General features: G+C 32.5%; 2 protein-coding genes and 1 non-coding gene across 3 annotated transcripts; all 3 read right to left on the bottom strand.

The window, feature by feature from the left end:
- Positions 1-76: 76 nt before the first annotated feature.
- On the bottom strand, positions 77-149 carry TRNAA-CGC. The gene has a single exon. It is a non-coding gene; the product is annotated as a tRNA-Ala (tRNA).
- Positions 150-998: 849 nt separating this feature from the next.
- LOC101210049 lies at positions 999-4,936 on the bottom strand. Its single transcript, XM_004148948.3, has 7 exons — positions 4,755-4,936; positions 4,093-4,159; positions 3,936-3,997; positions 3,740-3,829; positions 3,525-3,661; positions 1,644-1,704; positions 999-1,523 (listed from the first exon to the last, which is right to left on the bottom strand). Exons 2-7 carry the CDS (start codon positions 4,157-4,159, stop codon positions 1,329-1,331), a joined length of 612 nt encoding a protein of 203 aa, XP_004148996.1. The 5' UTR covers positions 4,755-4,936; the 3' UTR covers positions 999-1,328.
- Positions 4,937-9,709: 4,773 nt separating this feature from the next.
- LOC101210301 (nucleoside diphosphate kinase 3) lies at positions 9,710-13,381 on the bottom strand. The gene is made up of 7 exons (XM_004148949.3): positions 13,155-13,381; positions 12,170-12,307; positions 11,600-11,637; positions 11,443-11,493; positions 10,743-10,910; positions 10,548-10,660; positions 9,710-10,153 (listed from the first exon to the last, which is right to left on the bottom strand). Exons 1-7 carry the CDS (start codon positions 13,237-13,239, stop codon positions 10,030-10,032), a joined length of 717 nt encoding a protein of 238 aa, XP_004148997.1. The 5' UTR covers positions 13,240-13,381; the 3' UTR covers positions 9,710-10,029.
- Between the last annotated feature and the right edge of the window lie 1,544 nt (positions 13,382-14,925).

Below are 14,925 nucleotides of genomic sequence, written 5' to 3'. Positions count from 1 at the left end.
CGTGCACGAAGGTAAAACGGAAATTTGATCTTAGCCGTTCAAATTTGGTAATTGAATAAAAATACAAATGATGAATTGGAGGTGCGGGGAATCGAACCCCGTGCCTCTCGCATGCGAAGCGAGCGCTCTACCATATGAGCTACACCCCCATTGCTTGACTAGAGGTTCATCTATTAAGATTCCATTCTTTATTAATTTGTTTTCTAAATAAATATTACATTTCTATTCTTTTAATAAACTAGTTGAAAAGTAATTTGTCTTGTAATACAATGTATATATTTATTTATTTATTTATCAAAACCTAAACTTTTAGGATGAAATTTGAAAATAAATAAGACATAGCTTTATTTGTTGTAAAGTTTACTGGATAGCCTAGAGCCGAGAAGTTTATTTATTGGATAATTACAATGGATAATGATTTTAGAATAATAATTATAGCAGTATTTTGAAAGAGGTACAAATATAGTAAAGTAATAGATTTTGCTATATTTATAATATTTACTACATATAATAACATTTTAAATTTAATTGTTATATTTACGTAAGTTGTTCAATTATTTTAAAAATCATTTCAATAAATTATCCAATATGGAAAATAGTGTTCCATCAATGAACAATAAAACTTAATGAAAAGAAATAAAAGATAATAATAATACGTGTTTTCTTACTACCATGTTCAAAATTACTATTTTGACAAATTGCAGTAATCACAATGGTGCTGCTTGTTATAAATTCAAAACAAAAGCATCGTTTGAATTAGCGAAAGATTATTAGTTTTTAGGGGGGGGAAACTCATTTTGTCTCTTGATTTTTAATTTAATCGTCTACGGATCTTTGGGTTTTCTGGTATCTGTTGACTGGGATTAATCATTTTAAATTGATTAAGAGTAATAGAGTAATTAAATCTAGTTAAGTTGACATTAAATCTGTTTGGCCTTCAGCAGCTGACTAATTTAATTAATAACAATCTTCGCAACAATACAGGGTAGTGTTAGAAATAAGATGAAGGGAGCGGAGGTCTAATGAGATTGATTTAAACAGAACAAGCCAGAGGAAATAGGCCACAAGAACAAAAGAAAAAACACTTTACATACATTGCAACAAATTTCTATAATAATCGGTTCAAAGCGAAGCTAGAAAACGCTAAAAATAGCAAGCCAGCAAAGTTCGAATTTTTTAAGGAAAAAAAAAACAAAGACGAGAAACAATCACATCCTTTTGATCCCCTATCAGCTATCGGGTGCCATGGACAAGCAAGCATCATCTACATTCCCCACACGAATATGCTTATTCATAGCACCACCAGGTTTGAGTTGTGTAATCATCAGTTACCAAAACGGCCTCTTCCCCCAAGGAGGTCTTTGTTGCTGGCGACCACCATTCCGTTGTTGTGCCCCACCCCCATTTTGTCGCTGGGACAACACTCTTAGCCTCTGTTCCTTCATGTTGGCAAACAGTGAGTCCAGAGTCTGTGGCCTCTGTCTTGGCGTGGTATTTGTTTGTGGCTGGGCCGGTGCAGATACCTGCAGAAGGAAGGTGGGTGGAAGGAATAAATGAACAAGATAAAACATTTGCAACTATCCATTAAAGAACCTCTACACTTCTGAGTCTCTGAACACCTTAGTAAGAAACAAACGAAATACCTTGGGAACAAAGTTTCCATTGGTGAAAGGCTTCCTCGGAACCGGTGGATGAGCCTCAACCCTGTACCAAAAATTGTTGAAATCATTGATGAACAAAAGAAAGAAACTAGGTAAAACATGTAGTGTAGTATCCAAATTAGAATTTCAGACACTAGTGATTTTCTTCAACATGTTCTCGAGTGGCTAACTGTAGATAGATCAGAGAATCTTACCTCCATAATTGATCAAATTCAAACGGTTACCCATTAACAGAAATAAAACACAAACCAGATCAGGTGAATGCAGTCATCAAAAAATGTGAATCAGCTCAAAATGTGTTACGCTTGATAGGATCCAGAAAAGCACTTTCCAGTAATATAGTATGATCCAAACCTCAAATCAATCACCCCACATGCTTTGCTTGCTTTTAATGGACAATGAAAAGCTCCAATCTAGTATTTATCAAATAACGAAAATCTACTCCAGGAAGAATCGACCACAATGAACAGAAAACCTCAAATCAATGAACTTGAACCAGAAAAAGAAGGCTTCAACCAGAAAAACTTCTGCAGTACTAGTGTATTCCACGGTGACTAGACCCAAGATTCTACACAGATGATGCCTCACAGAAGCAGCCATAAAGTCAATGTTCGACGTGCTTTAACTAACCATTCATAGTTTCATCAGCACTTTTGTTATCATACGATTATGCAACGACAAATTACCAAAAACCAAGTTCCTCGATTACTTGCAACAATTAAGATCTATATTCCACCCCAAAAATTTACAATAGAAAATGAAGAATCATCTTCCACGAGCCAGGCTGACTACAGGAGTTTAAAGAACAATATTTCACAATTGGAAAACTTTCAGTAGTCAATGGTTTCCTCACTTGAAGACCTATGGCTAGTCCACAAGTGCTTGTAGACTGATCACAACATGGTAGTTGGAAGGATTAGTAATGTCCCCAGGATAACTGCGAATGAAAAGGGAACAACACCAAGTGGAATAAAGGAAACTAGCACTAAAATAGGTGCAAAAATGACCAAAACCTCACATCACCCCAGGCTCAAATCCAAGCCAATGAAGACAATGTCAATTGTCATCTATAAGGAATGGAAGTTAACAACAGCTGAGTTTGAGCATGACAAACAAGAATACTGTGTATTACTCAAAAAAGGGAGACACCACAATCTTAAACCATCTGGCGTAACTAACATCACATCTTCAAACGCAGCTTCCACTTCCTTGCAACAAAAGGATATCTGGTCGAAGCTGCTCTAATGATATGGTTGTCTATGAATTCTTCAGAAATCCAAAACAGTTAACACATTTAACAGGGAGCAAAAACTCAAACGTACACAAATATCTAATGCACACAAAAGCCTTTTTACGACCACATTTTTCCAGATGACTGAAGCAATCAAATTCATTCACAATTTCCAAATTATCTCCATCCCACCTTCAGCAGACTCCCACCAATCCCTTTACTCATCAAAAAAACCAAAAGATAACTTGATGAATTCCAAAACCAACTTAAGAAGATAAAGCAGAAACAAATCCCAAGCAGCACGGAAGATATGAAATTATTGGAAATAGTCCCACTCCAATATTACTGGTTGAAGCAAAAACGTATCATCCAGTTTTTCCAATCAACATATTATGTTGCTAACTTCATATAGTAAAACTTGATGGACATTGTAGAAGTCATCAATTGTGTATATACGTGGTTTACCTGTCACAGCATCAAATAGCAAATTAAACCAACTAGAAACGATTTCAATTGTTTCTCTCACATAATGTCTTCTTTTATATATCATACAGTTTTAGTCGGTTGCTCAACTACAACATATCATAATTCAAAATAAGAGCTTCCTGTTGGTTAAAAAATACAGTCAATACCTTGTTTTATTCCAATTGGGTGCCCTACGAGTAAAAGCTCTAGGACGAATAGGAGCAACTGCAGCCTTTCTTGCAACCTCCGTTGCCAAAGGAAACTGATTCCCTTGAAAGTTTGACCTTCTGTTGGCCAAAGCCCCCTAAAAAATTGAATAATCAGAACTAATCACACAAAACAAGCAAAATGAAAGATAATTACGTTAAATAATTGCACAAACCTGTCTCAGAGAAGATCTAGAGTCCATGAATCGCTGCAACTTCCTAGGTCTATCTTGAGTAGCATTATTTGGAAACTTCTGCATTTTGTTCTGCATATGAAAAGATAAATGACTAAATTATTAGAATAAAAAGAAAACTTCAATTTCACATGTAAATTACTCAGGTTAGAAGCATTAAAAAAAAACAGATTCTTACCGGTAACCTTCTCTGTTTCCTGCCTTTATTTCCCGTATTCTTGGACATTTTAATGATGTCGTCTAATTAAAAAAAAACGTAGAAACGGAATAATCAGTTAATTCACAAGAGGCACAAGAACACAGAGGTACTGATGCAAGAAATTCAGAAGCCCAACCTAAAGCCATGTCCATCTTCTTCTCAGTTATGGCAATTGCCTCAGTTGTAAGTGGTTTAGCGGCCATCTAACACAAGATTAGAAAAATAGAGTTGTTGTTTAACTTGTAAAGTAAGATTTTAAAGAAATTCGCAAGTAGACAAGCAAACAATAGACAAGGCAAAATGGCTGAGAAATGATTTAAAGTGCACAAAATCAAACAATTCCTCGCCAGGTTTCGTTCAAAGAATCAAGAAATAGAACTCTACTGCATACATTAGGCAGATAGCCACAGAAAACTGAAAAGAAACCATACATGCCCTTGTATAAGTAGGAGGAATAAAAGTTGTCAGTAGATACAACATACTGCCGTTGCCTCATCATGAATCAAAGAAAGACCGATAGAAAGGAAACTACGATATAGTTCGCACCAAATTACGGAAAAATTAAAGGCATCCGAACAATAAAACCCTAACAGAACCAAGAAATCTTCCGCTCGCACTCAACCTCATTATATAACAAATAAAAAACCATAATTCAGGGGGGGAAACATCTACTCCACCACCAACAACCAACAAACAATATCAATTCAAAAGAACCACGAAATCGGAGACAAAAAAACACCTAGGGTTTCCATCGTAAAGTAAACATCGTAGGACCGAAACGGAGAAGAAAGAACACACCTCTTGAAGAGGAGATAATTCGCCGGGTGGAAAACTGATCGGAGAAATACCGGGAAGAATTAGGGCAAAGAAATTTGGGAGATCCCAAAGGAAAGATTAAAAGTTGTAAGAGGTACGCGGGAGAGTCAAATTCCTTGCCGCCGAAGGAAGAGTAGACTTGGGTGGAAAAATAGGGCAAGGGAGGGGTAATATATAGAAGAAGATAACGACGTCGTTTGAGAGGAAACTTGGTGTAGAAATAATATTAAAGGATGTTCGATAGGGATTTGGAGTCCGTGATAGCTGGAAAAACCGAAAGATATTAGCTTATCGATGGGCAGCCTGAATTTGTTGTGGGGGTAAAGATGACAGCTCGCCATTTTCAATTCAACCACTTACATTGTGACAGGTTATAGGATTGGGGGGCGTTTTAGTCATTTCATATTTCTTTCTAAAGTTGTAAAAAGTATATATTTGAAATTTTGCTATAAATAAATTTTAAATTTCACTATTTTAATTTAAGCTTAAAATCTTATCTTCTTCTTCAACTTTATATCTTCTTCTATTTTGGTTATCTTCTTCTATTTTGGTTGGGTTCCTCAACAATTGGAAGTCTTTGTTTTCATCTTCAAACTTGTAAATTTGGATGGAATGAGTATGACATAAACTACTTTTATGCATTATTTATGTTCATTAATTATACTCATTCAAAATGACAGAGTTTTTTTCTTCTTCACTTTCTCCTTTAATACATTCTTTTATTATTTTTTTATATTATTAAAATTAATTACATGAAAATTAAATTTGTGATTTAATAAAAAGAAAATTGTCAAAAGTAGCAAATTTAACCAAACATTTATGGCATATAGAAAAATTTTCAGATTCTATAAGTGGCATTGACAGTTAGTGATAGAAATATCCGTTTATATGATTGATCAATCCAAAATTTTGTTATAGGTTATAAATATTTTGATTTATTTTACTATTTTTACGATTTCACGTTAGTTTTATTGCAATTTTAAAATCAATTGTAATGTGATTTAGTTTTTTAGTTTTTTTTTGCACTAAACTATAAATAGTTTGTATTACTTTATTATTGTTGAAAAACTAGTTAATTAAATTGATACATAAAAGAAAATCTTTCTACACCAACGTATAAATATAATTAACAAACTTGAATTAACTAATCTCAAACTTTTAAAACTATTTTTTTCTCTACAGAATTTAAATCTCTCACATGTTGTTCTTACTCTCACCCTTTATTTATTTATTTCAAATTGAAATCATCTTAAAGCAATTCAACATGAACTGACATTAAGTAAAAAAAAAAAAAAAAAAAAAAGAATTAACATAGTGTGATTGACATCCATGACAAGGTAAAATAAACCAAAAAAACAAAATAAGTTCAAGACTTGTTTAAAATAAACTCTACAAAATTGTAAACAAATATTTCCCTAATGAACTCTAAGATCCTAAAAAAGGAAAAATAAATAATTGAGAGGGAGAAAAATCAAATTACATCAATCAATTTCATAATATCTCAAACTTGAGTTACTAAAGACTTTATATGTGAATGAATTGCATCAAGCACGCGAGTTGAGAAAGTGGAGAATAATGACTAAAAGTTATCATATAGTCTTTTAAAAATTAAAACTCTAGATTATCAGTAGTGAATATCTTATTTGGTATCCTACTCATCTAAATATATAAAGCAATTCACCTCATCATTTCGTTGGAGAGTTAATGGAATCTTAAAGGTGATAACTTGTAGAAATACAAGTTATTATAGCCTTTTAGATAGAATAATGAGACCAAAATGCATAAGAAGTGTGTCAAAATGTGTAGCTTATATTGTAAATGCATAAATATTTAGAAAATACAATTTACATAAGCATTCATGCATGTTTTGCCTTGTTTTGAGTGTTTTGACGCATGTTATGAACAAAATGAGAAGTTAACAAATTGTAGCGAAACTCGCCAGGAGACTACGCGAGAAAAATCTATCAATAGACAAGAAGAGGTTCGCTAGAAAATAAAAGTGGCATGACTTGATAACAGACAGCTTTCGACGTTGACAGGTTCAGAATATTAGATTTTCCACCTAAATTTGCCTATAAAAATGACTCCATCTTCATCAAGAAAAAAGAGCCATGTCTAAATGGACCGCCACACAATGAGCCAAAACATTCTTGCATGAGCCAAAATAGTGTCGTAACGGGCCAAACCTTAGAAAGTTGGTGGAAAGGAATAACAACTTTTCTACTGCCTGTAAAGTATTTCTTTCTCTTCTACGGTCAGTCAATGAGTGAAAGCTTGAGGTATGAGTGAAAAAGATCACATTCCTCATCTTTCCTACCTTGTAATGTCATTTATGTTCTTTCTATTTTTATATTTCTTTACATTGTATTTGTTCATACTGTATAGTGACTGAATACCTGTATTCTTTAAATACAATGTATATTTATAACTTTTCAATTCATCATTCCTTTACTATCCATCTGTCATTGTGTTATTTGTAATTTAGGATATACGATAGATTATTGATAAGAAGACTAACTTATAATTATTATCTCGTTAGCTGAGCTATAATTATTACTTGGCCAATATATATCAGTAACTACCCGAGAGGGGCAAGTAGCAAGAATATGTTTTGGCGAGATAACTTCTATCATTTGTATCTTGAAATGAGAACAAGTGTGAACATTAGGCACCAAGAGGATGTTGCCCTTAAACAAGAAGTAAAGTCTTGTAAGTGAATTCTTCCATATATATCTTGTTTAACTAGACTTAGTCATTTGGATGCTAAGAGGTGAGCAAGTGAGGCCTTTAAAAGACATTGAGAAGTGTTCACTTTAATCATAAGCTAGTTAAATAAGTTATATCGAATCAAGACTTTCATAGCTTAGCCACCTAGTAATGCATGAATTTTCATTCATCCCCTTCTTCCATACAAGTTAATTCAGGCTTGCATTTCATTCTTGCAACCACCTTCATTATTCCACCATTACAAATTTCTCTAGCGTACATAAGTAGATATAATACAATAAACTTACACTCTTTTACACTGTATAGTTTATTCTTTTATATTGCTCAATTGAATAGCAATACCCAATAACTAAGCTTTGATATCAATTTTCTATGTTCGAACTTGTATCATCTTGGAAAACATATTGTTCTGCTAACACTCAGGCAAGCAATAAGAAAACTTGTACACAGCAAGGTCTTAGCAGTCACATGATGAAGAGATACATAGTAAGCATTTTGCATGCAATGATCTTAATCAATGACTCATCATAGAATTAAACACCAACATAAGCAACAATACTATTCCCTAAGTTCGAATGAAGTTAACTAAAGTCTTTGGCGTCGTAAGTTGATTTTTTCACAAGTACCAAAAGACATGACCAAAATATGTTATTTTTAAATGTTTAGGGACTAAAATAAAATAACATATAAAGTTTAGAATCAATATAAGATTTAAACCTTGATGACGATTACACTTATGTTAACTCATCAGAATTAATTTGTAATTTAATCACTAAATTTTAGTGGTCACAAAGTTTTTAGAGTTTTGTTTGATGAGTATTTTGGTTTTCTTAAAAAAAAAAAAGGAAAGAAAAAGGTAAGTTAATAGACTTTAGATTTATCACCTCCAAAAATTTCTTATATTGTCCCATTAACTTACCCATCTTTAAAAAAATCGAACGAAGTTTCTAAACTTAAGCAAAATAAGACGAAAGTTCACAATTATGTTTGTAAGAATCTCATTACAAATTCATTGTAAGTTCCACTCCCACCCTTAGAGTCTATGTATGTTTTTGTTCAACTTTTATTATTATTAGAGTGAAATTGGAATTTGAATCGCTTGATTGGTATCCTACTTGGTAATGAGATATATTATAATGAAAAATTTTATGAAGCAAAAGATAATTTTTATAAAGTAAGAAGGTTAAAGTTCTTAGAAACTGGTTTCATGTCATATTTATATGCTCTTGCAATTTATTATTTGATTCATCTACCGGTTATCAAATAGTAATATCACAAATAGTAATTGATATTTTATTAATTGAGTTTGGTAACCGGTAATTTATCAATTGAGTTGTGTCAAAATTAACTACTACCTGTCACTTGTGAGTTGTAAGTAATTTGATTATTTTCATCTTACTTCTCTTTCTTTTTTATTATTTTATTTCTTTTCAACACTAACGCAAACAAAAACTAAGGCAAGAAATCATCACCAATTAACAATGACTCCAACTACGAGTGAGAAAAACAAGCTTGCAAGTCACAAAATAAACGCTTAACAAAAAATAAAAGAAATTGTTCAATGGTGCCATGATGACGACAAAGGCTTCATGATATCAAAATAATTAGTGTCAGTATGAATGAACAAAATATGATCATAACTTCCAAGAATATGACCCCTTCACAAGTATGTTGTGACAAGCCGTACAAAGAAAAGTTTTTTACTTTACATGATTCATTAGTATGAATTAGAATCTAGGAGTAGGGAGATAACTTGAAATAGGCAAGATTTTTTTATAGGATTAGAGAATTTACTTAGCATATTTCTCTAAACCATAGGTTCGAAAACATAAATAGCGTAAAATAACATTTCAACACTTCATAAAATAACATTTCAACACTTTTTGAAGTATCAGATAACATATTTAAGATATTTCAACATTTAAATATAATATATATTTTTTTGTTTAAAATTAAATTAAGTAATCAAACAACAATAAAAAGAAACCATGCAAACCATAAATTTTGATATACTACAATTCAAACGCTGTCAAAACCCAAACCCAACAATTTAATTAATAGCAGTTTTGGTCAGTTTGAGTGGTTTGTCCATTTTTCCTTCCATCTATATAGAGAGACTAAAATAAAAGAAAGAGCGGAAAATACATCAAAATTTTAAATATAAAACAAAAGTTGAACCAAAAAGGAAATGGAAAGGGAAATTTGTCATCTAATGAAGAATCAAAATTATGGGATAATATATTTATATATATATCAGCAACTAAGTAAGTTATTATACTATTCAACTGTTTGTTTATTGTGGTAAAACTCTCTAAGAAAATTGTTATGCTTTGGTAAGCATATATATCAATGAGCCATTCATATAGCTTGGGCTCAGCGCATTATTTTATCGGCACAATTATGAAAATACCCGACGCTCTTCTCTTCACGGGTACTGTTGCCAAAGCTCGAGTAAATTAAAACCCAAACCCAAACCCAAAGGAAGAATGACAAGAAGAAAGAAAAAAGAAAAAAGGGATAGGAAAACTCATCAGTTATCTCCATAGACCCATTTCTCTGCATTGCTTGTGTAGCTAACCAATTCCTCTGGCTTGAACCACAAGTTGATCTCATCCTTTGCAGTCTCTGGCCCATCGCTTCCATGGATGATGTTCCTGTGTTATTTAGATCAAACACAAGACCGATTTGTTAAATTATAATAGATGTTTTGTAAAAAATGTATGATCTTTTAACACCCTCCTGCAAATTAATGTTATCTATGTATAATGTTCCTCCGTATTTAAATGATTTAATACTATTTCTAGTTTGCATACTTTTATTTATTTTGGAGTTTTGAACTTTTGAGGATCATTTTGGGGTGAGACATTCATAATGAATAAATGAGTTAACTAACTATACCAACTATAAGTAACTGGGGAAGTTGGCTGAGCCTTAGTGTTAGAATCTAGAGGTGATTCTCATGTTGTGTTGTGTGTCGTCTTCCTTAGAATAATTGGTCTAACAATTGTAACCAAAAGGCTACGTATTAATTGAAGTAATAAACATTACCTGCTAACTACAACAGCTAGATCTCCTCGAATGGTACCAGGCTCAGATTTCTGTGGATCTGTTGCTCCAATAAGTTTTCGTCCATATCTGATCACTCCCTCGCCTTCCCAAACCTGTAGAATTATAAAAAGGTATAATCTAACCAAGCTCAAAAGCAGTTGCAAACAACATACAATAATTTTTATTCCGACTAACCATTGCAATGACGGGGCCAGAGCTAAGAAATTCGCAGAGGCCATTAAAGAAGGGTCTTTCCTTCAGATCGTGATAATGCTTCTGAGCAAATTCCTTTGATGGGACAATAACTTTAATGCCTACGAGTTTAAACCCTTTCCTCTCGAAACGGGATATGATTTCTGATATCTGTTGCACATGATGAGATTTGGATCAGATAAATATTTGGACACCCTTCCCAATCAGGAGAAAATAACAATCAGTATAGATTAGTACAAACATCTTTGCTTTTTCCTTCTTTTTATTTTTATCTTTTATTCTAATGTGGGGTTGAGATAGATCATCGAGCAATAATAGAAATCTTGTGAATCATATCGAGAACCTACCATAAAAAAAGTCAAGAACCTCATCTTTTACAACACACATGAACTATGCCTCTCGTTATCAGTTGATGTTAAGATGAAATTCCATCATATGTATTATAATATCAAGCTTGTGAAATCTAAATAGGCAGTCAACCTAAATACAAAACATATGATTGGATTCAAAATTAGGGAACCTAAAGAAGTATCGTTTATGTTGAAGATCGAAAATTGAAAAAATCAAGAGAACTCACAATCTTGAAAACAAATACCAAGTTCAAGATAATAAAACAGAGCTACTAAATGTCAAATGAGAATTGGCATGAAGAAAAACATCGCATGGGCATGTTTAGTCTTACCAGCCCTCTTTGTACACCATCAGGCTTGATGGCTATAAACGTGCGCTCGAACTGAGAGAAGTTACGAGAAAGTAAGTTAGAATAACTAATGGTGATCACTAACTACTCATTAAGGGCAAGGAAAACGAGAACAAAGAATTCAAGTTTATTATATTACCTCTGCGGCATGTGCTTCCTGCTCCTGGAGCATGAAAACTACATTCAAAGAAAAAGATTGTGTCAGTTAGGACGGTGGACACGGGACACAAATAATGGGAGAAAGTGGATCACCCTCCTAATCCAATACATCGTTCTATCATGATATACACCAACATTTAGCCATTTTTATTCTGATAAAGTTTTTAAGACGCTCGATTATAACTCTCCTAACTGTAGAGACCTCATGCTAATTTTAATTCCTATTGTAAAAGAGGATATATTAGATATGGATAATAAATTGTATAAACTAATAATTTTGCAACAAGCCGGGCCAGAGTAAGAAAACTATATAAAGTTTAGGTTCTAAAGTTTTAGAAATAAAAAAAAGAAAATGAAAATGCCAGAGGCCACGACATTGTAAATTTTCACAACCTAAGATGGAGGCCTATGCCCATCCCATCTTATTTTGGCTCCATCCCTACTGGATCCATAAAATCAAATTCTACACCCAGCGAATGGAAGAAATTTCAAGCATTTTCCCCAGAATTAATAACATTTGTTTTATTAGAGTTTTGTAATGTCGACAAACCTCCAGCAGGAAGAGCAAGCAGTCCTGAAATCCATTCTCTAGATGCGTATCCAGATCCAGCATTCTTATAGATTGAAGCAAGAGAAGGCAACCTTTCTCGTAGCGATACTGCTGCTGCGGAAGCCGCGGCTCTGCCTCCTGCCATTGAAAAAACCGGTAAAGGAAGTATTCACTTCATAAGGTGTAGAAATCATATTCGGTTAGTTAAACATTGAAATACGAAGCTACAATCTGTCTCACAGCAATTCGTTCACAATAACTGTCTATCGCACAGAGACATAAACGAAAACTGACGCTGAAATGTAAAGATAATTGAGCTTCTCAGAAAACGAAAATTAGTGAAGGAAAACCGATAAAGCATTCCTAAACAGAGATTCCGCAATTTCTTCTCGAATACTTGCTTAGACAAACAAATAGATCAGGCGTCATAGCAACCTAGATCAAAGTATAGACATAAACCAAAACAATACTGAAGTGCGATGCTACAATCTCTCTCCAAACTATTTGTTCACAATAACTGTCTATTGCACAGAGACATAAACGAAAACCGACATTACAACGCGAAAGAAACCAAGCTTATCAGAAAACCGAAATTAACTCAGAGAAACCGATAAAACAGTCATTAAACAGAGATTCGACCATTTCATCTCACATACTTGCTTAAACAAACAAATAGATCTGGCGTCAGATCAACCTAGCTCAAACATTTTAAACATAAACCAGAACGACATTGAAATACGGAACTGCAATTTAATTTCTCATTCCAATTCTCCGGAGTTCAGTCATTCACAGTCATTACCTATACATCAATAATCTAACACAAACAAATCGGAGATTGAAATAAAAAGCAAATAACACCTTATAAAACAAAGATCCATTCCATTTCAGGTCAAGTACTTGCCTGATGATCACAAAAACACCGCGTCTAAAGGAATCGAACTCCAAAATTTTCAAAAAAATGCACCCAAAGAAAACGTAAAATTACCAGTGGAATAAGCGCGAGAGGTGCGGGAAGCAGCGAGGATGGACCTGGCGGCTCCGGAAATAGATCTGCAGATCTTGGAACTCATATCGAAGAACCGTGGATGGAAAATTGAGAAGGGAAGAGAAGAAGAGTTGGTTGCGTTGAGTTGAGTTGAGTTGAGAGAGCTGAAGTGAAGGGAGAGAGAGAGAGAGAGAAAAAGGTGTTTATATGGAAACGAGAGGTTGGTTGTTGATTTTTATGGTTAGGTTAAAAAGGTAATAGAAAAACCGTTTGGGAAAAGTGCGAATCCCAATGCGATGCGTTTCCATCACCGTCTCTAACTCTGACTGCCGTTTGGGTCTTTAAACTTCCGCTAATCCGCTCGTTTATCTGTTTTATTATTTAAAGAAAACGCTCAATCTTGTTTACAAAATAATAATATTTAATCTTATGTTAAAAATTAAAATATCATTTTTGTTAGCTTAGTATTAGACGTCGAATGAAAGCATAAAAGTCTTAAGTTTACCAAAATTTTGGTAAAAATATTGATAAAATATGAATAGCAATGAATATATTGGACGAGATGGTAAAAACAAATAAATTAATTAATTTAAATTAGTAAATAAACCATTTATAATTTTTAAATTAGTTAAGACATCTACAATTTATACTATATGTTAGTAACATTTTGTTGGATATGGGGAAAATATTTATTCACTCTACGGATGGATTTCAAATATATGAAAACATGTAAATGATAATAAAAATATACATTTTAACGAAAGTTAAATACTATAACATGATCTCAAACTTTATAAGACAAAAAAAAACAATTACAATAGTTTCATGATAATTTTATCATACTCTCACGTGCATACAAAGTATGAATGATGAGTTTGTTCAAGTATTTTACTTCAAAATACATTATTTGATTGTACAATCCAACTAGTAAAGTCATATTTGAACAAGCTTCCTACAAACTAATCTAATTTCATTGGATTGCATCTATTATAATAAATATTCAACTATATGCTAAAGACATTTTACTTGCTACCATTTATATATATGTGTGTTTGGTAAAAAAAATGTTACCATGCACTTTTCTGTTGAAAAGTTCTCTATCTCCGCTTTTTTCACCTAAATAGTATTTGTTTTTTAATATTATTTTCCTCCTTTTTTATTTATAGCAAAGTTTTTCCCTCCTTTATTCTACCTTTTATTTTCTAGAACAAACAATAGCATAAAGTAAAAAACTTTTTTAAATTCAAAGTGAATATGAAAAGATTTCCAATGTGTTGTCTTAAGAAGCAAAAGATACAAAGTTAAGCTAAGAATCACTTTTCTATAACTTTTCTGTGCCCACTTTATTTGTTTCCTAAGATTCTTCAATATTTATTATTTTAGCTTTTTTTATTGCATAGCTTAGAAAAAAAAAAGGAATAAATTAATTTGATGCTTATCTATTTATTTAGTATTTTTTTATACATCATAATAAAGTATAATGTTTTAAAAAAGTATCATACCAATGATTATAACAAAACTATGTTGTATTATTTAAATTCATTCATCCGTATAACTTTAGAACTTCTATTGACATAATTAGTAGTTTGAAATTTTGAGTTATATATTCCTAAATTTACCACAAATAATTTTTTTTATCGATATATATTTATTATTATTATATTTATAAATGTTGGAAATTTTGATTACAAATCTAAGTTCTATATTATATATACTTGAATAAAATACTAATTGTATCCCATTAGATTCATTAACCATGGTGAAAGTGATC

Source organism: Cucumis sativus, chromosome 4 (assembly GCF_000004075.3).
Source record: "Cucumis sativus cultivar 9930 chromosome 4, Cucumber_9930_V3, whole genome shotgun sequence".
Classification (NCBI taxonomy): Eukaryota; Viridiplantae; Streptophyta; class Magnoliopsida; order Cucurbitales; family Cucurbitaceae; genus Cucumis; species Cucumis sativus.
The sequence above is the reverse complement of the archived record's forward strand: the minus strand, read 5'-3'. Positions and strand labels throughout refer to the sequence as shown.